Below are 25,476 nucleotides of genomic sequence, written 5' to 3'. Positions count from 1 at the left end.
CACTGTGTAAATATGGCAGATCTCTGCTAGTTCTTCTTTCCTCCCACATCTGTACTCTTACTCCTTGCTATTCCTCTCTGCTCAGTCCTCCTGGAAAATTCCTACTTTTTCCTCAGCAAACAGCTTCAAGGTCATCTTCCAGTGAAGCTTTCCCCATCCATCTCCTCACCCAAGCAAACCTCTTTAGTGCCCCCACAGTATTTAACAGATCTATTATAATTCATGGTACATAATTTAATAATGGTTTTACCTATTCCAAACCCCTAAAATGTGAACTTTCTGGAAGTAGGGACTATTTATCTCTTTGGATTTCCAAAATCTAACAAAGCACCCAGTACATAGTAGGTTTTCAGAAATTTGTACAATGAGATGAAAATGACTTTAAAGAAGCTTCCCCACTATCCAGATGGCTTTTGGAGTTTGTATGATTTGTGTACTGTATTGTGTGTCTGCTAGTGAATGGAATTATATTTGAAATGGGAAAATATAATGGATAGTGGTCGTCAAATTTAACTAAGACACTAACATATAACCATGTCTCTAAACATCCTAAACCAAGTAAATATACCCAAAAGTCTCACAGATGACCAAGAAAAATGAAATAAAGAGCCGTGTGTCAGGTAAATTTCATTACAAAAATGAAAATAATCCACAGGTCCATGTAGGAAAACATGAAGAAAAGATTGAATTACTACGAGAAGAAAAATAAAGAAACTTCCAATAAAAGAGTTAGGTATTTTCCAAGTAGCTATTTGGAGGCTATCTCTCATCTTTGACTGGTTGACTGATTTTAATAAATACTCAGTGAGCGCCTACTATATTATATGCCAGTCACAAATCTAAGTTCTGATGATTTATCAGACAAAATCCTTATCCTCCTGAAGCTACATTTTAGCACAAGAAACAGACATTAAACAATATAAATCAGGAAAATATACAATAGAAAGTGTTACATGCTGTGGTGAATATTAAGCAGATAAAGAAGAGAGCGTCAAATTTAGATAGAGTAAGCAGAGAAAGCTTCACTGAAAAGGTGACTTTTGGGGGTAAAAAAAAAAAAACAAAAAACGAATAAAGTGGAGAAGCCATGCCAATGTCTAAGGAAAGATCACTGGGCAGGCAGAAAAAGTACGAAGGCCCCAAGACAGGGGTATGCCTGGTGTGTTTAAGGAATACCCAGAAGGCCAGTGTGCACAGAGCAGAAAGTGGGAAAGTGGGAAAGGAATATGGAATGAGGTCAGAAGGTAACACAGGGACAGATCACGTCAGGCCTTATGGGTCAACATAAGGACTTCGACTTTTTTTTTTTTTTTTTTTTTTAGATTTTATTTTATTTATTTGACAGAGAGAGAGACAGCCAGCAAGAGGGGGAACACAGGCAGGGGGAGTGGGAGAGGAAGAAGCAGGCTCCCAGCAGAGCAGGGAGCCTGATGCTGGGCTCGATCCCAGGACCCTGGGATCATGCCCTGAGCCGAAGGCAGACGCTTAACGACTGAGCCACCCAGGCGCCCCAGGACTTCAACTTTGAGTGATATGAGGCATGATTGTTTTGAAAAGAAGTCTAACATTATCTTATTTAGAATTCTAAAATGATCACCAGATGTCATGTTAAGAATAGACATGTCAAAGCCGAAGGCATGGAGATGACTTAGGAGTCTATTAAAAAAATCCAAGAAATAATAGCTTGGACCAAAGGAATTAGTGATGAAGATGGGGAAAAGTAGTCAGCTTCTGGATACATTCTGAAGATAAAGGCGTTAAGATTTGTTAAGAGAATGGAAGTGAAGTATGAGAGAAATGGAAGAAACAGTGCCCACTGACAGATGAATGGATAAAGAAGATGTATGTATATATACAATGGGATATTATTCACCCATTAAAAAAGAAGCAAATTCTGGCATTTGTGACAACATGGATGAACCTGGAGCACATTATGCAAAGTGAAATAACCCAAACACAGCAAGACACAGCAAGCAAATTCCACACATTTATGTGAAGCTGAACTCACTGAAGCAGAGAGAATGGTGGTTGCTAAGGGCTGGGGGTAAAAGAAATGGGGTGATGTTGGTCAAACTTTCAGTTATAAGATGAATAGGTTTTACATTTGCATTTGCTAAGAGTAGGTCTTAAGTGTTCTCACCACACAGGTGTACACACACACACACACACACACACACACAATGTGAAGTGATGTGTTAATTAGCTTGATTGTGGTAATCCTTTCACTATGTATATGTATATCAAATCACATTGTATACCTTAAATATATACAATTTTAATTGTCAATTATAACTCAATAAAGCTGGGGTATAAAAAGGGATGTCAAAGTTATTGCCTTAAACAACTGGAAGAATGGAGTTGCCTTTTGCTAAGAGAAAAATCTGTGAGAGGACTGGGGTCAGAAGAAAGGGGAAATGAACCACGAGAGACTATGGACTCAGGGAAACAAACTGAGGGTTTTAGAGGGGAGGTGGGGGGATGGGCTAGCCCAGTGATGGGTATTAAGGGCACGTATTGCATGGAACACTGGGTGTTACACGCAAACAATGAATCATGGAACGCTACATCAAAAACTAATGATGCCCTGTATGGTGACTAACATATCATAATAAAAAAAAGAAGAAGAAGAAGAAGAAGAAGAAAGGGAGGTCATCAGCTCTCTTCTGGACTTGTTTTTCTAAAAACATGCCATGATGAAAACGATAAATAAAGCCCAAGCAAAGCAGTATGTGAATTCGTTAACACCTAGGAAGAAAAAAGGTCTCATCTAAGAATGGAAAAGAAGAATGAGCAGGTTGTCTCAAAAAACATTCTTTCTTTGTTATCTTGCAGTGACTCAATTCTCAAGGGTTAATCACAAGCAAATCTCTTTCTGCTGAACTCAGTGTTTTATGCTGCCTTATTATTTGGTTCAATTTCTACAAAGAAAGCTCTTTGAATTTAAACAACGTAAGTGGAAAAGAAAAAAGAGAGGAAACAAGAAAGACTGTTGGCAAATCAGCAAAATTTGGGAAAGAAAGGTACTACACATTCAGACCAAAAGAAAGAGGGGAAGAGAATTTATATTCGAGAAAAAAATGTCAGACATGACAAAATGACAGTAGGAAGATAATTTTTACAATTATCCTTCCCTAAAATCTTCAAGCTGGCATGAATTTCACAGATTTTCCTATCTAAATTGGACCAATCCACATTAATCTACCTGGCCTTTACCATCCATTGCCAAAAACAAATACATTAGAAACTCTCTCAAAACACTAATTCCCCTGAAAACCTTAAGTAAAAAGGAAAGGCAAAGCTAACTACATCTGTATTTGCTCCACTTTAAAGTCACTTGATTTATTCTGAACTGCAGGCAAGCATTAATTTCTACAGCAAGACTAAAGAGTAAATAAAAGGGCAAAACAAAAACAAAGCAAAACAATAAAAACCAAAAGCGAAACATAATAAAAAACAAAACTCTTAAGCTTGGCCCAATTTATTATTTCTCTACCTTCTAATATAATTAACAAAAATTCCCCAAACTCAAATCCTTGCTATACATAATGATTTCTCTTTTTTTTTAATTTTTTCATTTGAGAGAGAAAGAGTACAAGTAGGGGGAAGGTGGGAGAAACAGACTCCCCACCAAACGGAGAGCCCAATGCAGGGCTCAATCCTAGGACCCTGGGACCATGAGGGGAGCTGAAGGCAGATGCTTAACCCACGCAGGCCCCTGACATAATGATTTCTTAAGAATAATCTTTTAAGTACTGTTTTGCATTTCTTCAGTGACCCACTGATGTAAACCTTGTCTCTACTTTCTCCTAATAAAATAAGCAGCTTTCTTTATTCACAGTAAACGTGGATGGTCAAAGTCCTGGCCCCTTGTCAACCTAGCCCTCGATGCCTCAGAGAGCACAAAGAGCTCCTGGGCTCATCATAGGTTTGTCAAATCAGGCTGTATATTTGGTTGCAAGTCCTTAAACCCAAAGATACTGTGACGGTTCATTTTCTATGTCCATTTGGTTAGGTCAGTCAATGAAACACTGATCAAGGTGTTGCTGTGTGGATTATTTCGTACATGTTGTTAGTGTCTACTATCAGCTGCTTTTAAAGGAGTTTATCTTTGATAATATCATGGGCCTCATACAATCAGTTCAAAGGCCCTAGAACAAAACTGAGGTTTTCCCTGAGGAAGTAGAAATTAAACCTCAAGAATAAGCTACTGTCTAGAAGTTTCCAGCCTTCAGGCCTGCCCTTCATTTTTTTTTTTTTTAAGATTTTATTTATTTTAGAGAGAAAGAGAGAGAGGATGAGGAGGGAGGGGAGGGCAGAGGGAGAGGGAGAAGCAGACTCTGCTGAGCAGGGTGCCCGATGCGACACGGGGCTCAATCGTAGGACCCCAGGATCACGATCTGAGCCGAAGGAAGATGCTTAACCGACTGAGCTACCCAGGCACCCCTGCCCCACAAATTTTGGATTTGCCAGTCCACATAATTATGTAAGCCAAATCAGCAAAATACATACGTACATAATACATACTACTTAGTTCTGTTCTCAGAAAAATCCTGACTGATAGAGATTTCTGCTGTGTTTCAGGACCAGAAAATAAAGCCTTTAGTCATATCCCCTTGATGCATTCATTATTCACTAATTAATTCAACATTTAAACATTTCATCTGGGTGCCTACTACAGACCAGGCACTGCACTAGGGGTAAAGAAATAGATCAGTAAGATGACCTCACAAAGGTTATAAATGGATTCAAAATCTTAAAACAAAACATGTACATCTTCAAATTTTGTTAGCTTGCTTTAATTATTTTATTTATCTATAAATGTATCTAATTCCTTTGAGAACGTACTAGATTTTTAGCTAGAAATACTTCTTGGAATAATAAAAGTATGCTAATGCTATTTGTCAATGATTCTCAAAAGTTGACACATAAGACATTTCCATTCTTCGGCTCAGATTCTAAACCAGATTATGGACCACAGATAAAACATACTCTAGGTTATTTGCAAAGGCACATGGTTGTAAATACCATCCCTTTTCTCACCCTGCTATATTAACGTGCAGGAACATTGAAGTTAAGATTCACTGCTTTATACAATTATACTGAGATAACAGTGTGTGAAGAATAACCTAATGCATAGACTTTGCTAGTGTTAATATGGTTCATCAGTCAATTTTGGAACAAGGATGCACTAACTAAAAGCTCTAAGTATATAAAATTATAATAATATAGTAATTGGAATTATTTAAAAATTTGTAAAAACTTTCACTTTAACTTGAGAGGGGAAGACTTCATTTTTATATCCTTATTACAACTTAATCAATGTAGTAGGGAGCAGTGCAGTTGAAAGGCTAAAAGATGACTTCAGCGGATATTTGACCAGGGGCCCCCAATAAGCCACCTGTATCTACTCTTACACATTTTCCCTGGGAGCTGGTCCCAACCCTATATCTAGACCATGGCACTTTTTCTCAAAATAAAGTCTCCCTCTTCTGAAGCTGCTGGGTGTGAGGAGGGGAGCAGAGGTACCTGAGTCATACCCCCAATACCCTCACTGACTCCATTAGTCTCTGACCTTCTGTTTCACCACCCTTCACGAAAAGATGATATGATCAATCCCTATCCCTAACACAGAAGGGTGTTTGATATATGGCTTTTCAGCTACTAAACAGCAAAGAAGAAAAATGGAACTACTCTAGACAGGCAGCAAGATCAGGTAAATTCCCAAATATGAAAGAAATCAATGCCATTGATTTCCTATTCCAATATCACCACCTCTCCACTTCCCAGTTTATTTCTCTCTTGTGATCCCAGACTACAACTTCATCATTTATCTCCCTTACTAAACTGTGAGCCTCTAGAGAGCTTTATTCATCTTTGTAGTCCCAAAACATAGTATGGGCTAAATAAAAGTTATTGGCTAATTGACAGGATGGATGCATACAGGGATAGATGGTTAGACAGACAGATGGCCAGTTGGCTGAGTAATCCACTTCTGGGCAATAGATAGCTTCTGAGAAGAGTCCAGATAAAGCTGAAGGACAGAGTCAAGGTTAAGCCAAGGAGGAAAATGGGAAGGTCCTGGGACAAAATAAAGGTTAAAGATGGGAAACCTGAATTCTGATTAAGGTTTTGCCCTTAATTCACTGTGACCTTAGGTCACCACAAGTGAATGTGTATGTGTGTTGGAGGGCAGGGATCATCCGTAGACTATGTTAAATATCTACAAAATGTTAAATATAGATTAGACTAGTTACCTGTGGAATATTTTAAACAGATTTAACCAGACAAGTCAACTTCCATCTGTTTAACAATATGGAATCATTTCAACATTAAGCAGATAGGCCAGAAGCAGGCAAGATCTTCAAAGCAAAATCTAATCAGAAAATTAACTCAGAATGACACTGAAAAACAACTATGGCATTTGGAAAATTTTGTTAAGAAGTAAGAACTAGCATAGGCTCTGCATCCTTGCTTTGTGTTTCCCAATACTAAACATGTCAAATCTATAAATGTAACTTCTGAGACTTGTTCTTTGGTCTACAGCTTCAGATATACCTGCTGTCAAAAGCTGGGTCTTTTAGGCACTTCAAGGTTCATTAGGTCTAAGAGTTAGTTTCTTTAACTTTCATCACTGCCCTAAATTTATCTCTTTCAAGTTTAAGGAGTATCCTTAGTTCTGTTTTCTAAAATTTGGGAAAAAGGGAATTTTTCAACCAATGGAAATCCTCTACCGTTTTATTATTGTACTTTTATTAAATTATTTATTTGTCCAGTGACTTCTGAATTAAGAATTCTAAACTATCCCTGAATTAAGTTTTAAACTACTTTAGCTTTTCTTCAAATGAGCTTTCCCCTCCTCCCACCTCCACAATCCATACCTACTTCTCCCCTCAATACATTTATTTGTTGTCTCTTTCTGGAAAATTTCTATTGACTGTTTTAAAAGATGCAAGCAGAAATACATTTTTCTAGATACAGAGACACTATACTTTTATACAAAAAGATGTATTTCTGTTTTATTTTCAACAGCTTCCATAGGATGCCCAGTGTTTTGTTGGCATTTCTGACTGCAATACAGTAAGTCAAAGACACAATCATAGATATGAAAGAAATGATGGAAAACATCTAGCAGAGAAAAATGCACATTTTATAGAGAAAGACATTGAAGTCCTGAAAAGTGACATGCCTTGTCCAAGTTATAGCAGTGGTTATCAGTGTCTGCACTAGAACTAAAATACAGGTATTTTAATTCCAGACTGGACCCTTGTCTTCAAGCAACAATTTAAAATGATTCCCACTTTCTTTAAATTATAAAAATCTTTCCAGCATGAGCTCATATTCAATGAAACATCCCTATTTGACTTTAATGCCCATTCACAAAAACCTTATCACGTCTTTTCCTATTTATTAGTTTTTTAATTACCTACAAAACATGTCGCTTAATTATCTAATGCCAAACTAGATCCTAGCACCATTTCTTGATGTCCTTGCTCCTTATAATTCCCTATTTTTCACAGAATTTTATCTTCCCTCGCCTACCCTTAAGAAGTTGTATTTTCAATACTCTTACATTTAAAATAAAATCATTCCATTTGTTAAGTATGGAAGTAGATTAAATTGACTACTTTAACAAGTATTTAAGTGGAATTACTCCTATTTCCTTCAACTTCTGTTCTGGATAGAGACATGTGGCAATCTTCTCATTCTTCTAGTATAAAAGCCATTACTAATAAGAGGCATACATTTTAGCCAACAACTCCAAGTCTTACAAGTTGCTGAGGGCGTGATTCAGTGAATAATCTCATGAACTGATGCTGGGAATTCAAATTAGGACAATCTGTCTTAAAGATAATTTCATCACTGGAATCAACAGCCTTAAATATATTCAAGTCATCAGGCTCAGTAAGTACAATTAAAAAAAATTATCCTAAGAAAATAATGAAAGAGGTGTATAAAAACTTGTATATGAGGGCACCTCAGTGGCTCAGTTGGTTAAGCTACTGCCTTCGGCTCAGGTCATGATCCTGGAGTTCCAGGACCGAGTCCCACATTGGGCTCGCAGCTCAGCGCAGAGTTCACTTCTCCCTCTGACCCTCTCCCCTCTCATGCTGTCTCTCTCTCTCTCTCTCTCTCTCTCTCTCAAATAAATAAAATCTTAAAAAAAACACTTTTATATGAGAATATTCATGACTGCACTATTCACAGTATAAAAAACTGGAAACAATTTGAATGCCCAACAATGGGAGGATAATTAAATAAATTAGGGCATATCTGAAATATGCACTGACAAATAATGTACTGAGGAATGGTTATAGATGATATAATAAATGATTATAAACTAGAATGTACAGCATATACACAGAAGAAAAAGGAAACAGAATGAGATAAACCAAAATTTAACAGTAGTTATATATTCTTAGTACCTACATTTTATCATTTAAACAAAGTCCTAGGATCACAGATTTTGAAATCAAAGAAATACGGTTTGAATGCTGGCTCTCTACTTGTCAGCTCCATGACCTCTGACAAATTACTTAACCTCCTCATCTGTAAAGTGAGGATAATAATTATAGGTCAGTATGAATTTTTATAAATTAGAACATTCATATACATCATGTAGTATTTTAGATGTGATAAACATTCAATAAATGGTAGCTATTACAATTACTATATCATATTATTACACAGTTGTTTCTTTCAAGGTCGGAGGAAAAAATAAAGGTTATTAAGAAAGAAAAATATTGTGAAAATCCTACGTGGTCAGAAGGGTTTAATAACTTAATTTCTTAAGTCATAAACCCTCTGACCTAACTACTTTCAAATAAATTTTGAAAACAAATTGCTCCTGACACTTTTCAATAAAAACAAATGCACTGACCTTTGGCATCTCCCTTTATACCGCTACACTTAATTTTGCACCCTGATCATAAAAGTGATCTTGCTGCATCTCCAGCTAGCCTCCTCTCCATCATGTACTCCTACAAGCTTTTATTACACTGACTTTAGAGTCCCTGGCAAGTCCTCCCTAAACTCTTCAGCTTACATCTGATGTATACCTTACCTGCAACACTGTAGTTTTCCTTATTCTTCTTGCTTGGGAAATCATGCCGTTGTCTGAAAACTACTTTTACTCCCTTACAATAACCTATTTCACTTTAGGCAACAATTTCTTAGAGTGGTAAGGCTTACAGCTTAAATTTCATTACACAGTATTCTTTTCTTCCTTTCTGAGTTAAGGTGAAATAAAATTAACTCTGCTTCAAGGTTTAAGAATTTTTAAACAGATCTTGAAGTATCTGAAGACTCTGAAAATTACCACAAATACCAGGACTATAAATCATTTCTCGGAGTTGGATTTCATCAACTTCCGATACCTAAATGATGGAGCAACAATATCATTCAGTGAAAAAGTCAAGGACTTTTCAGGCAAAACTGGTTTCATATCTTAGTCCTGCAACTTACTAGCTATATGACCTTGACCACTGTGGCCCTCAGTTTTCTCATACGTAAAATGGTGAAAAGTAACATCTAACTTCTCAGGGTTATTACGAGAAATGGGAAAATATAATCACAGTGTCTGGTAATTAGCAGACATTGATTAAGTGCTAGTTTACTTCCTCAATTATCTGCATGCACATCATGAACTCAGTACATTCATGCCTATCATCCTGTTTTATCTTATTTTTATATATTCAACAAATAAAAATAGAAAATATTACTAATATTAAAGAAGCAGGAGACAGGTATGAAATTTTTCAGTTTATGAAATTACTTATATTTGAAAAGATTAAGAAGCAGTGTTTTGGGACTAACAAACTTGGAAAAAACTTGTACTGGCCAAAAGCGAATTTATAGTACAAGGACCTAAAGGTATACTCTACCAAATTCCAGCATTAAAAAGCCCTAGGACACCAATGCAGACAACAATGTTAGTGTCAGAAACAGACCTGTTGACACTGAGAAATGAGAATGAATGAGTCATGATATTTCTACATGATATTCCAACTGTTCTAAACTACATGATATTCTATTTTTAAATAGTAGAATAGCACAAGTTTTCTAGAATGGAAGGAAAGGCTGAAACGGGTTACCCCAAATTACTTAAAGGAAATACACAAATTAGGTATCAACTCACGGCACTTTTTAAAACTTCTATTTAAAACTCTTCACAAAAACCATCTAATATACTTAGAAATATTATTAAGTGCTATATAAAGTTCTTGGTGAGTGAAACTTTAACATCATTGCAGACAGAAAATATTTAAGGGGAAAAGTGCTGTTTATAGTACCATACGTAACTGATTTCATGGCTGTTTTAGTTTGTATCCCTTCAGTTCTATATAGCTGCCATACAAAATTATTTTTTCAGTTGCGGTGGTAGTGATGGTTGTTAAATTCCAAGTATGTCAAAAGGAAGTGGAAATTCCCCGGAAGATCATAAAAAATCATTTAGAGTAATATGCAATATTTTACTTTATACGTGGAGATAGGCACTTCTGTTCACTGAACCAGTAAGATTCTATAACAAACTTGAAATATAATGATAAATACAGAAAGACTGATGAATCTCTCTCTCTTTGATTTCACAGTCCCCTGGCATCCTCTATTAGCAGTCCTAATAGCAGATACTGAAATATAAAAATAAAGCCAAACCAACAAAACAAAAGAGCACAGCTGAAGCTGCAGGAGAAATGCTCCATTTTCTGGTGGACTCAAAGCGCAGCCACTTACCCCAAGACAAGGAAATCTTTTATTACCATACTTCATCAGCTATACAACGGGAAGACAAGGAAAATGGGGACAAGTTGGGTAAGAAGACAAAAATGAAATTATCAGCATCCAGAGCTGTGACCCAGAATGAAGTTTCCCATGAGATAAAATGTTATATACACAAGGCTTCTTAGAGAAATGGCTGATTCTAGGGCAGGGACAAAAAACACACAAAATGAGCCTAGAGCATCTTATAGTGCCAAAAGTAAGGAAGTGCTTTAAAAAACCCTACAGCAATGGGGTATGTCAAAGGTGTATAGAAGCCAACTGAAAGAGATACCAAGGCCAAATGTGGAACAATTTGAGCAACAAAATAAACAATACTGTGTTATAACCCAAAGTATAAATATCCATAAATCCTGACCGACATAAATGACTGAGTAAATAAATAAATGGGGGAGAACACACAGATCTCCTGCGCAGAAAAATTCCAAATAATTTCATAAAGAACTCCACCCTCAAGGAGGGGAAGCATAACTCCCCACTCCTTAAATGTGGGCCACACATAGTGACTTCCTTTCAAAAACTACAGTATAGAAAGGGAAAGAAAGCTAACTTTCCAGTGGAGAAACCAGACAAATACTACTTCATCAGATTAGATCAAGGTTAACCTAAATAGTGAGAGATCATGTTTATAGTATGTGCCCTTCATATGGACAAATTCCAGAGGAGGCGTATTCTGCAAAATACCTGACCAGCATCCCTCAAATCTGTCAGGGTCATCAAGAACAAGGTGAGTCTGAGAAACTGTCACGGCCAAGAGGAGCCAGAAGAGACACGAAAACTTAATGTAATATGGGATCCTGGATGGGATCCTGGAACATTAAAAGGACAGTAGGTAAAAACTGAAGAATCTGAAAAAAGTACGGACTTCGTCAATAACGTATCAAGCAATATTGGTTTGTTAATGATAACAAACGGACCATACCAACACAAGATGTTAACGGGAAATTGAGAGAGGTGCATGGGGATTCTGTGTGCTATCTTTTTGCTTTTCTATAAATCTCAATCTATAGTTGAAAAAAAGTCTATTTAATTTTAAAAGGAAAAAAAGGTCACACATGGTGATTAGATTTTCATGAGAGCTAATGATGCTTATTTAATCCCTAACAGCATTTAAATAATATTCAGAGAGCATAAGACGGTGAAAATGGAGTTCCTGAAATAATACTCTGCCTTACACTGTGAGTGAAATAGACTTCTGTGAGCTAAGGGAATACACACCATTTATAAAATAGTATTTTGTAACAGTGTTTTTAGGAGACTGTGCTTTCAAATTTCTCAACATCTGTGGAATTCAAATCACCTTACAGCTGAAAATGGCCAAAGTGAGTGTGTTGGTCCCAGACCTGTTTGTATTCACTGATCCATTCCCCAGCTTTTCCCTACTCTGCTCTGTTGGGGGACAGCTAGGTCCTGTAGGCTCCTGCGTCACTTGGCTCCAGGTGAGTCCAACCAGTGGGATGCAATAGTGGGAGACAGGAGAGCAGTAAAAGGGGAAAGGCCAGGCTGGTTCTCCCTTTTCTCTCTGCCTTGCAGCACCTCCAAAGCAGCGTCGTCTCCGTGGCTGCAGCTCCCCACTGGACAGACCCCCATGGTCCAGTTACCAAGGAATGGTTATGAAAACACCACCTTTTGACCCCGCAGCCCTGAGAAAGCTAGTGGCTTTTTACTGTTCTCAACCTCTGCACTGTCTCACAATCCGGCCTGGCTTCGCAACAACTCCTTCACCTATAAAACCAACTCTCTGTGCTACATTTCCTTTGTTCTACATAATTCAAATGTGTCTGTTTTCCTGGTTAGACCTTCACTACACAGTTAGAAAGGTTGAAGGGGAAAGAAAATAGACTATATTTTGACTAAAAGCAGAGGCAAGAAAGCAGAATGCCTTTGGGGTTCATCCACACATCAACTGTGAGCCCTTGGGCACATTATTTCATTGCTTTAAGCCTCAATTTAGTCATCTGTAAGTGGGGGATTATAACAGAATCAAAACCTCACAAAGTCACTGCATGGACTAAATGAGGTCATGCGTTTAAAGAATTAGTCTAATGCCTGATATAAAACATTTAGCTTCCACTGCTATTACTGCTGCCATTATGGCCTCTAGACTCCAGAGGACTACCCACTCTAATACAATCTTAACCGGTCCTGCCCTCCTCTGCTTCTCTATCCTCCACCCTTCTTAAATACTGCTCTAGGCTTAGTATTCATTAGACCCACCACTGATCACATAGGTCCTACAAAACTTCAGCTGCCTGTAGACATGGTCCTTGCTCCTTAACCTGCCATTCAGGTTATCCACAACATTATCCCAATGTATTTTTTCCTTATTTTTTCCCCTTGATAATAAGTTACATTTGTTTTTCTCTCTTTCTAGCTTCTCTTGAAAAATCAAACATTTTTCAAGCTCCTTGAGGACAAAACCCATGTTTGAGTTATCTTTGTACTTAACTGTAGCACTTAGCCTCCGTACCTTACCTAATAAAGTGGGACTCCAGATGTCACATTTAGGAAGTTTTGCTTTTGTTTCCTTTGCCCAATGAGACATATCTAAAAACTGTGGCTAAGGCCAATATCAAAGAAATTAGTGCCCATGTTTTTTTCTAGGAGTTTTAAAGTGAAAATAAATAAGCATTGAATGAATGAATGAATGAATGAATGAATAAATAAATGACAGGGATTAATAGAGCCAGTGTTGAATTAGGTATTTAAATTTGATCCAATTTACCTTCTAGAGTAGTGGCCGCCAAACTTAGAGCCCATAAGCCAAATCTGGCCCTCCAACTATTTTTGTAAATAAAGTTTTATGGGAACATAGCCACATTTATGCATTATCTGTGGCTGCTTTTGCTTTACAATGGCAGAGTTCAGCAGTGTAGAGGGGTCGATATGGCCTGCAAAGCCTAAAATACTAGTTAGCCCTCTACAAAATAAATTTGTTGACCTCTGTCCTTGAGGGTGGCAGTCATGGTTTATCCATATCTGCCCCACAGACATCTAGTATATAGCTTCCATGTAGTTGGTATTCAGAAAAATTTTTCTCTTATTAAACTGAATGCATTCACAAACTTTAAAAAGAGATTTGGAGACTGTGTTATTGGAGGTAATAAGCAATAAAATGGCCAAAACCTGGAAAAGTACATCAGAAGTCAGCTGTGTACTCTGATGTCATATAAAATGTATTAGATGCTTATAATTTAGTCTTTACTATTAAAACAGCCAAAAAAGAGATTCTCAAATCCTCTGAATCCTCTATTTTTTCCCTATCCAGTTGTTTCATTCAACTAACTTAACCATTTAAAAAAAATTTATGGAGCAGTAACCATGTGACTGGTACCATGCTGAGAGAATGATGATCCTTAAAACATGGTCCCTGCCTATAAAGAATATCTAATTTTAGCTTAAAAGACATATTTTGGGGGCGACTGGGTGGCGCAGTCATTAAGCGTCTGCCTTCGGCTCAGGGCGTGATCCCGGCGTTCTGGGATGGAGCCCCACATCAGGCTCCTCTGCTGGAAGCCTGCTTCTTCCTCTCCCACACCCTGCTTGTGTTCCCTCTCTCGCTGGCTGGCTCTGTCAAATAAATAAATAAAATCTTAAAAAAAAAAAAAAAAGACATATTTCGGGGGTACCTGGGTGGCTGAAGGTTTAAGCATCCACCTCAGGTTGTGATCTCAGGGTTGTGAGATCGAGCCCCACATTGGGCCCTGCACTCAGTGCAGTCTGCTTTGGATTCTCTCTCCCTCTCTCTCTGCCCCTCCTGCTTGTGCACTCTCTCTCTCTCTCTCTCTCTCTCTAAAATAAATAAATAAATCTTTAAAAATAAATAAATAAAAATAAATAGAAGACATTTCAAAAAGAAGAAGCACTATTTAAATAATATCAGCAAATCAACAAATGGGCCAAGTCTGATATCTGTTACTGCCATCTAGTTTCAAATATCTACCAGAAAAAAACAGGGCGCCTGGGTGGCTCAGTCATTAAGCGTCTGCCTTTGGCTCAGGTCATGATCTCAGGGTCCTGGGATCGAGCCCCACATTGGGCTTCCTGATCAATGGGGAGTCTGCTTCTCCCTCTCCCTCTGTTCCTCCCCACCCCTTGTACACACTCTCTCTCTCTCCCCTCTCCCTCTCTGCAAATAATAAAATCTTTTTTTTTTAAATCCACCAGAAAGAAACAAACAAAAAACAAACCAGAAAATTAAATGTTCCACTACCATGAATCAAAGATCTGAAAACTGGGAAAATAGCCCACTGCATCACAGCTGCTACTGCTTCGTCCGGGGAGGGAGGGGGGTGGGTATCAAAGTTGTTTTCAAATTCCCTAAGGCATTTTATTCTTCCAAAACAGTAAATAAGCAGCAAATAACTGTCTCGATACATATAAATTGCCTGAAATAAAATGACAAAACTTCTATCTCAAGACTGTAACATTTAGGTTCAAGATAGACAACAGTTGTACCAGTGGGAAATTAAGGAGGAAAAAAATTATTCTGCCTCAAAAAGATAGTTGTGATGGAGAGAGGAAAGATGGAGACTATTTATTCATACCACAAATATTTATTTAGCATTTACCATATACATATACATTTATTCAGCATGCGCCAGGCCTTGTGCTAAGTTCTGGGGAAAGAATAATGAGTAAGAAAGACACAGACTCTTGTTCTCTCTTAGAGGCTAATATAAAGGAGAAATCCTACAGAAAAAAATACCTTCATCAATATGTTAGAATCAAACATTCACGTTTAAGTCACTCAACAGTAACAGAAGTAATAGCTGTTCATTTAATAAACAATTAAGTGACTACCATGTGTCAAATACAGTGACAATCAGAGAAGCATTTAAAGTTCTTGCCCAGGGGCACCTGGGTGGCTCAGTCTGTTGAGCATCCAACTCTGTTTCGGGTGGTCATGATTCCAGGTAGTGAGATGGCCCTACCTTGGGCTGTGGAGCCTGCTTAAGATTCTCTCTCTCCCTCTCCCTCTGCCCCTCTTCCCCCCCAACCAGCTCGTGCTTGCTCTCTTAAAAAAAAAAAAAAGAAAAAAAAAGATATACAATCTGTAATCCATGTGATTTCTTCAAAGGGAAGCTTCAAGGTAAACATTTTAAATGAAAAACAGAAGTGGTTTCTTCTGTTTTGGTAATAAATAAGTACGTAATAATTTACATGTTTGATAGGTTTTTTCATGTTATCAAGTTGGCCTGTAACTGAAGTGTATATGTAGCTAATTTTCCTCTATGTTACACCATTCTACTAACACTAAGAGTTACACCTTGGGGGCAAGTACTGAAAACTAATGGCTATCCTTTCATACAAACTGGGTTTTTTTCAAAATGCTTTAAAAATTGATAATATTTTCTTCCTAACATTAAAGTTTCTTCGCTACTTTTCTGAGAACCAGATTTGCTAAAGCAAAATCTGACCATGACCTCTATTACACAATTAATTGTTAGATACTATTTTATTCAAGGTACTAAAGTATTTTTACCTACATTTTAATCTTTTTAATCTCCTAAACTGGTTAATGCACATGAATTCTTAGTCCCTAAGGGGAAGTTTACCTGAGAAAGAGTTATTTAACATCTACAACTGCAGATGCTATATTTCAAAAACTTCAAAATAAATTGCATCTTTAAAAAAAAAAGATGTGAAAAATCTTTTCTTCAACTTCTTGACATTTTATTTTCTACTATTTTCAGTAAGACTGCCAATATGTCCCACTCCTGGGTCATTTATTTTTTCCTAACACTTAACTTTTGTCAGCTTTCCATCATTTTCAGTATTTCCAACCCACCCCCCAAAATTATTATTATCAGTTCCCTTATCTTCTAACTCATCACTCATCATTACCTGGACCAATGATTCCAACAGAAGCAGAATAGGCCCTTAGGGACATTTTGAAAATTTGTGAGGACCTTTTGGTTGCAATAATAATTTGGATAGGAGGGAAAGTATTTGGTGGATAGGGGACTATTCATCCCAGGAGTCCTAAAATGTATGAAACAACCTTGTACAACAAAGACCTACCTGCATCCCTCAGGATTTTAAAAGATTCTACTAGACATTAAAGTAGGTAAAAAACCTATTTATGATCATCTTAGTCTAGAACTTTACAATACAGCATATATAATTTTTGCACTGTTCTTTATTAAAGAAGACTGAATTTTTCAAAAGTGAAATTCTTATGTAAATTGAGGGAAGATTCCACTTTGTTTTATTCAAAATCTTACCAAAAATTGTTAATAATTTGGGAAAAATCAGTTTGTCAATGACAATGACCCTTAGTATCTGAAATGCCAGTACAATACATTTGAAATTGGTCTGCATTTATAGCTGTTACACTCACTCATAGTGATTCTTTGCATTGGTGCAATATGCCAGCAACTGATTACTTCATCATGTCTTCTAATGTAATCATGCCTGAGCATTTATATACTTAAATAGTAAACATGTTATTTTCTAATAAAATACTTCACCTTTATGTCTCAATTAGAGCATTACATTGATTTTTAAGTTATTTTTATGAATAGGTTTCATTGCCTATGAATATCATTTTAGGATATTACAGGATACTACAGAATATTTGTTATAAAAAGGGGGAACTAGGTTGAAGATGAATCACTTTAGAATCACTGGCCTACACCTTAGCCTTCATGCGACTGGACTACTAAAGACGTCTCCTAACTGATAAATTCTACACATATCTTCTTCCAAATGAAGTACCTACAGATGTAAAAGACCACCAATATTACTTCTATCTTCAAAATACCACAGAGCTCCCAAACTGCCTTGCAAATCAGCCCAGTATGGAGATTTCTACAACTCTCCATAAAGAGATTCCTTCCACCTCACCTAATAATTTATCCAGTCTACATCACAGACTGAACACTCCACTCAGAAAGCCTTATTTCTAAGAAGTCAGCAAATCATAGCAGAAAAGGTATACAGTTGGAATCGTAGGTATGTCACTTATTAGAATGATCCTGGGTAAGTTACTTACCACTTTCTGAGTCTCCTCATTTCTTAAGTAAGAATTAAAAAGGGCTTGCCTCACAGGGCTGTGTGAAGGAATGAATCAGACAAGCAGAAGCTCAGAGCTTGCTACTTCATATTTTTATCTGTTTTATTTACTTATCTATTCCAGGGTCTTAGGATAATACCTGGCACCTAGCAGTACTCAAGAAATGTCTGCTGAATGAAAGCATATTGCTTTCCGAAACCTTCCCAGGCAAGTCCATCTGACAGTTGCAGAAATTTACCCGTTAATCAAGTAATGACAATTGAGTGCTCATAGACTGGGTGCTTACTAGAAGTAAATCCCCAGTCCCCACTCTTAGGAAATTAGAAAAATGCTGGCAAATGACAGGTTAAGATAAAAGATGTAACAATACAGTGTATGAGTAGTCAACAACTGGTATGGACAAAAAGTGCTATGCATCTAAAGCAAGGTATATATAACTAAGGGCTGGCACAGCATGGAATGCCATGTGAAAAAGAATTAGAACAGCCACGTTTCTAAACTTTCTCCAACTAATGCATTCTTACACAAAGCCTGAGAGGGCTTCGTAACAGCCCAATTTGTCACGTCTCAGCCTAAAACTCATCAAAATGGTACCACTGCCCTCAGGATATCCCAACTCCTTCAGGTGCTTTACCAGATGCTTCATATGTTCTAGTCCCCATTAATCTTTGGGAACTGCAATGATTAATAATGTAGCCACTAGCTACATGTGGCTGAGCACCTGAAATGTGGCTAGTCGTAAGTGAGATGTACTGTTAGTGTAAAATACACACTGGATTTCAAAGACCTGGTACAAAAAAGGGGGTAAAAAGAATGTAAAATATCTCGAAAATTTTATATTAATTACATGTCAAAATATTACTGTGGATACACTGGGTTAAATAAAAATACACTCAAAATTCAGTTTACCTGTTTTTCACATTTCAAATATCGCTACAGAAAACTTAAAGATATATATGAGGCTCGTATTATGTTTCTATTGAACACTCACTCTTCCCAACTCTCCATTTCAGCCTGAATAAACCACTTGGCGATTTCCAACTGGACCCCGTTCCTGGGCCTACGACTTTGTAAATACTACTACTAGTGCCTGAAACGCTTCTTCCTCTTCCTTTCGCTAACTTCACTGCCACTCATTCTTCCGAGTTCAGTTTTTAACCATCCCTTTCTCCAAGAAGCCTCCCCTGACCTCACTCCGTACCCCGCAAGACCAGCCTGGGGTCTTCTCTGAATTCCACCTGTAGTACTTCTCACACAGCTGCAACTGCCTGCCTGCCGGGCTGTCCCCCCGACAAGACTGTAAGCTCCCCGAGGGAACAGACTGCACACGCCTACTCGCCAACGCCTGGCACGGAGCACCACTCCGCGGGCCGAATGAGGAGATGGGGCACAGATGTGAATACCAGGACTACCACGGTTCGAAGGGTGAGAGGGTACCAAGGAGTGAGGCACGGCCTACGGGAACCCAGGGGTGCTAGCGGGCAGGCCCGCAGAGGGGCGGGAGCAGCCGGCGGGACTCACCAGCCCCTGGTCCACGTCCGCGTCGCGTTTGGTCGCCGGCGGCGAGTACTCGGCGTAGCGCAGACCCTCGCCGGCAGGGGCGGCGCCACCACGGGCAGCCATGGCAATGCGACGCAGGGAGGCTCGGTGTGCCGCGGCGTCGCCTACGAGACGGCCGCAGGGACAAACTAGTTAGGGCGGTTCACTCGCGGGTTTAGCTGGCGCCGCCCCTGCCTCCCGGGTGGAGGGCAGGTCTCCAGGAGATCTCGTTCTCACCCAGGCTCGGGCCATTTTGAACCCGCGAAGCCAAGGGTCAGTCTCGGAGCTGAGGCCCCTGGGACGCGTAGGGTTTTTTGTTTGTTTCAGATTCTCAGGCCTAAAGCCGACGTTGGGCCTCCTGGGCATTGTGTGGTGGAGCCCGGCTCCTCCCCAGCCGTCTTCCCAACCAAGGGCCAGGATTTAAACCTTATGGTCAGATTTTGGTCTCATCAAATGGCTATCAAGGGGAGACCCAGAGACTCCAGCTGCAGTTCCTGAAGGTCCCTGACCCACACCAGACCATTCTTCCCACCCCAACTACTGATCATACTTCTCTTTAAAGCCGCAATCTCCCACCCATGAAAGCAATAGAAGTGGCAATTTACTTATTCTACCCCTTCTCTCCACATGAATGGCTGTATTTGAGATGAAATTACAAAGAAGAAACTTATAAGCAAGTAAATAAACTTCACTCCCCACAAATGGCTTTGTGCTGTCTTGGATGTAGAAAGACCCATTTTATTATTAATTTTTAAGTAGAGCCTTTTGGAGCAAAAATTAACCAACAAGTGAAGCCAGTGAAGTGTTTTCCAACTCCTGAACCAGCCTGGCAGCTCTTTTGCCTTTTATATCCATCGTAAGAGACGTGAGTTCTACCATATGTTCTATCATTTTCCAGGCTTGTGTCCCTGAAATACCCATTTACCTCTCCAAATCTCCTTATCTGTGGAAGGGGAATAACATTTGCCCAACTTTCTGACTCAGGGAAGTTGCAAGGATAAAATGAACACAAGGGGAGTGGGGAGAAGGATATGGAAGCAGTTTGTACAATGCACTTACTGTACACTGTACACAGTTACCACCGCAGTGCTGTTGGCATTTATAGGAGGGGGTGGTCACTTTTAACCAGAGTCTTCAGAGAGGGGTTGGTGGAGGCTTAGCCACTGACATGGTCAGTAAAGAATGGGTAAGACATTTTTAGATGGAAGAGGAGGAGGGCTGAAAATTTCAGCTGGAAACAAATGCAAGGAAATGACAAAGGTGGCATGTAAAACTGGGTTAAAAACAAAACAAAACAAACCCAACAACCATGCCAAGACTCTTCAGAGACATGATCTTGAGTAAGGGACAGGCAGGGCTAGGTAGGGAGAGATAAGGGGCTCTGAGATCACACTCACAGAAATCCCCAAAATGTGGAGGTGTAAGGAAACCAGAGATAAGGGAACTCACCAGACCACCCTGCCCTAGGTGTCTGAGGGGGATATCTTATTTATGACAGTCTCCTGTGGTCAAAAGAATAACCAGACCCTAAAAAGAAGTAAGCCATTAAAGATGTTATCACTAGTCCTTAATCAGCAGTGCTGCCAGTAGTGAAGTCAAAAAGATTTAGTTTCCCTGGTTAGCTTTTTATAAAAGATCAACCCTAAAAGCCCTCGGTGGCAACCCGGTTGGGACCCCTCTCACTCCTGAGAGCTTTTTTTCTGTATCCTTACTTAATAAAACTATCACTTTACTCACTCTCCTTTGTCTGTGAGATTCATTCTTTGACTCTGTGAGACAAGAACCTAGCTTTCCCACTTCGATCTTACTACAAAAATTAATTTTCATTAGACTGATCCACAACTACCAAGGATACTGGTGAACTAAGCAAATGAATTAGATTGGGGCTCACACGTCATTCATTCATTCATCCATTTATTTGTTCAGTAAGTATTTATGAGCATCTCCTAGGTGTGACAGACTATACTAGGCACTGGGCCTACAGTGTCAAGTAAACAGACAAGATTACTGATTCCTTGCATTCCACAGGATGGGAGGGTTCTGCTGTCCCCTAGCAGCTGGGTCCTCACAGTCCTAGGCTACCAGCCTAGAGCAGACTAGCAATTAGAGCAAGACCCAAGCCAGCCCCTGCTCCTTTTAGGGAAGCTGCTGCCCCTGCTCCAGAACTAGAGGGAAGTTTCCAGAGCAGAAGTCAGGAAAAGAGAGACAGGAGAATGGAGCAGGAGAGAGAATGGTGACGTTGTGGGGAGGTGGGCTCAGCAGGATTGTGCCTCAGCTCAAACCCCAACCTAGTTAAAGCAGATTGCTGACTGCTTCCGGATTTGCCCCAGTTCCTCTGCTGACTTGAGCATCTGCTCCTACCGTAGTAGCCAGTTTTCAAGAAAAACCTCCCATAAAGACTATCAGTGCTCAGCTTTGGGTTCTTTGCTAAGAACCTCCTCCCCTCCTAAGAAAGGATGGAAACAAGAGCAATTAAGTCCTCTCTCTCCTCACACAGATCTCATCCTGATTTAGCTAAACTCACTTCGGTTTCCCCGAGAATGAAGAGGAATGCTTTTGTGAAACCGAAAGGGAAGCCACATTAAATTTTTATCAGCCTATTTTTATTAGTTACACCATTTTACAGATCGGTTACATTATGTTCAATAGGCCTTGTAAAAGAAAGGCCGATTAAGGTAATATATCTTAGAAACATCTCAGTAAAAGATGTTTTAAACATTTGTTGTTTAAAAAGACTTTGGGAAAAAAATTGACCTCTGTGTGCCTCAGTCTCCTTATCAGGAAAATGGGAGAAAATAATGGCAACTTGGTTGGGAGGATTAAATGAGCTGACTTTTGTAAAGCTCTTAAAACAGTGCTGGATACTTTGTAAGTTCTCAGAAAGCATTAGTTACTATTTTCTGTATATTACTTCTTTCACCTATTTGTTTCCTGTGTATTTTCTTATTGCTGCCCCCTGCCAACAGTTGCACTGGATCTCCAACTGGTTGTCTTGTTTTTGAAATAATAAAATGCGATAAGACATTACATAGTGATAAAGTGTAATTGTGGGGAGAGAACAAGTTATTTTTACGAAAATTAAATTAAATACTTTGGAAAGACTTAATAAAAGCAAGCACACACACACACACACACACACACACACACACACACACACACATATAGTTTAAGAAGCTGTCAAATGGTAGGCATGGGAATAAAATCATACCAATTGGGTGTGATTCTACAATCAGTGTGTTTTTAAAATGTTTTGTTCCCCTCTATTTTAAACAAACCCAAATTAGGAATCATATAGGATAGATTATCAACGTGGAAGAAATCTGAGGCGGAGGACCCACATCCAAATAAAAGGCCTTGATCCCATAGACATACACAGAGTACATGAATAGATACAGTGTGTGTCTGTTGTGGTATCAAAATCGCATAGGGAGTGGGAGGAAGGGTATTACTAGAAAAAGGCTAAAAAAGCTCCATAGTAACAGTTGCTTGGCTGGCTCAGGTGGTAGAGAATACAACATTTGACCTCAGGGTTGTGAGTTCAAGTCTCGCATTGGGTATAGTGCTTGCTACATAGATAGATACATAGATAGATAGATAGATAGATACATAGATAGATAGATAGATAGATAGATAGATAAATAAATAAATAAATAAATAAATAAATAAATAAATAAATAAATAAATAACAAAACAAAAAAAAACACTCCTTACTAAGAAACAGTGATTTGTAAGTGATGGTTAAAAAAATAATGTTTAGGGGCACCTGGCTCAGTCGGTAAAGTGTCTGACTCGGTTTCAGCTCAGGTCATGATCTCAGTCATAGGATTGAGCCCTGCATTGGGCTCGCACTCAGTGCAGAGTCTGCTTCAGATTCTTTCTCTCTCCCCCCTCTGCCCATCCCCACTCCCTCTCTCTCCCTCTCTCTCTCAAAGAAATAAATAAAATCTTAAAAATATAATGTTTAAAGTATGTATCAGTATTGCTATAATCCCTGATTTAATTAGTTTTTCAGTTAACCCATCAACCACTATCCTGGTCTGATCAGGAAAGAGGACACTCTTGTGTGGCAAGTGCAGTGGGTATAAAGGAGGATGGGTCTGAAAAGAAAGGAAAGGAGTTAGACAAGATGGCATTCAAGCTGACTGTGGAAGGATGAATACGGATTGGCTGGGTTGATAAGATTGAGGCAGGCTGGGGGGAATGAGGTATGAGAAAGCATTGCATATGAACAGTACCACAAGTAATTCAGTTTTGCTAAAGCTTAAAGTATAGAGAAGGGAATATAGATGATGAGAGTGGACAGATAACCAGGAAAGGGCCGGATATTAAACAGCTTTACTTAATAAGAAAAGGCATTTGGAATTGATCTTATAGGTAAAGCCAAGACATCAAAAAAATGTTGAATATGGCAGTGACATGATCAGATCTACATGCTAATAAGATCATTCTGCTAGTAATGTGGGATTGATGGGCCGAAACTGGAGGAGGGAAATCAGCAAGAAAGTTATTTCAGTAGTCTGAGTAAGAAATGTTGCGTGCTAAACTAGGACAGTGGCAGGAACATGGCAAGGAAGGGCATAGTGACTTTTACTGGTCTCCTCCCCACATTCAATCCCTCTTGGCCCCACCCAACAAGGACCTGAGGATTGACTCTGCCCCTTACTCCCAGGATAGGCCCTGATTAACTTAAGCCAACCAAGATATCCCATCATTCTAACCATGGTGTTTGTTTCATGGAGGGCACATAGCGCTTCTTGGAAATCGGAGTTACACAACATGTTTGCTGGGTGCTTCTGGGGAAGGAGCTTTTTCTCTAATCAGCTGGACATGAACAGAGAAGTGTGAAGCCCTCATTGTGGTTGGCAATATTTGACAACCATGAGCTAAGGTGACCATAAACTTAACTCAGACTAGGTCACAGTTGAATGAAAGTCAGTGCTATAAATAATTATGTTAACTTCAGGATGAAGCAAACACCATTGAAACCCACAAAGAGACTAAAAAGAAACCGAGTCCTTAATAATATTAACTACTATATCAAGCTTCACTTGAAGTATACCTTATTTCTGAGCTATAGTAATGAAGTAAAAAGTTTGTTTTAATTTCTCTTTAAAGTATTTAAAAATCTGAAGATGGTATAATGAACCCTCACATTACAAATCCAGATTCAACCATTATCAAGATTCTGCCACAATTCCTCATCTATTTTCCTTTTTTGATAAAGTATTTTAAAGCAAATCAAGATATCATGTCATTTCACTCTGATTATTTCAGTATATGTTTCAGTATGGGCATTTTCTAACATCACACCATTGTGAACCTAACAAAATTATTGATAACCTCTTGTGTTGTCAGGGAAGAAGACCATCCTCTACCTTTCAAGGTCCTTCTGGACTTAGAATCAAATTGACATGACTCAAATTAACAGGGGAAAATCAAATTTAATAGGCGTATATACTGGAAGTCCACATAGACATAAAATTCCAAAGACAAGGAGGCAACAGGAAGCTTATAGGAGCTAATGAGAGGGGTAGCTTCTGAGGATACAAAGGGGAAGAAGACCATTAGCAGGAAGATGAAAGGAGATGGTTTTTCGGTTTTTTGTTTGTTTTTCTTTTTTGAAAGGAGATGTTTTAAAGCACAAAGTTTGCCCTGTTATGCAGGTAAGTTTCTTAGGCAAAGGAGAGTCTCTGTTAATAGCTCTTTTCCTGATATAGGGTCTCCTTTCCAATGTAAATTTAGGCAATTGAGGACCAGGAAGAGAGCTTTTCCTGCGTTTGCTGAGTTTTGATTACTCTTTTTTTAATAATAATATTTTTTATTATATTATGTTAGTCACCATACAGTACATCCCTAGTTTTTGATGTAAAGTTCCATGATTCATTACTTGCGTATAACACCCAGTGCACCATGCAATACGTGCCCTCCTTAATACCCATCACCAGCCTATGTCAAAATAATGTTCATGCCAAAGTGGGTCCATGTTGGGGCACCCCGCCCTTGTCCCCTACAGTGTCATCAATATCCAGTTCTTACCCAAATTTGTTACAAAAAACCTTTTTTTCTCTCTTTTAAATTTAAATTCAATTAATTAACATATAATGTATTATTAGGAGGAAGAGTTCAGTGACTCATCAGTCTTA

General features: G+C 38.7%; 1 protein-coding gene across 2 annotated transcripts in view; it reads right to left on the bottom strand.

The window, feature by feature from the left end:
* The window catches only part of DNAJC15 (DnaJ heat shock protein family (Hsp40) member C15), an 86,922-nt gene extending 67,444 nt beyond the window's left edge, over positions 1-19,478 (bottom strand). For both annotated transcript variants that reach the window (XR_015725944.1, XM_045810920.2), the window contains exon 1: positions 19,316-19,478. Coding sequence is in view for 1 of the 2 variants with exons in the window: in XM_045810920.2 (XP_045666876.2) it covers positions 19,316-19,417 (102 nt within the window). In the remaining variant the exon portion in view is untranslated. The remainder of the gene's footprint in view (positions 1-19,315) is intronic.
* Between the last annotated feature and the right edge of the window lie 5,998 nt (positions 19,479-25,476).

This window comes from Ursus americanus, chromosome 10 (assembly GCF_024610735.1).
Source record: "Ursus americanus isolate L20-20 chromosome 10, mUrsAme1.1.p, whole genome shotgun sequence".
NCBI classification, from domain to species: domain Eukaryota; kingdom Metazoa; phylum Chordata; class Mammalia; order Carnivora; family Ursidae; genus Ursus; species Ursus americanus.
Note: the sequence above shows the minus strand (reverse complement) of the source record. Positions and strands in the feature narration are given on the sequence as shown.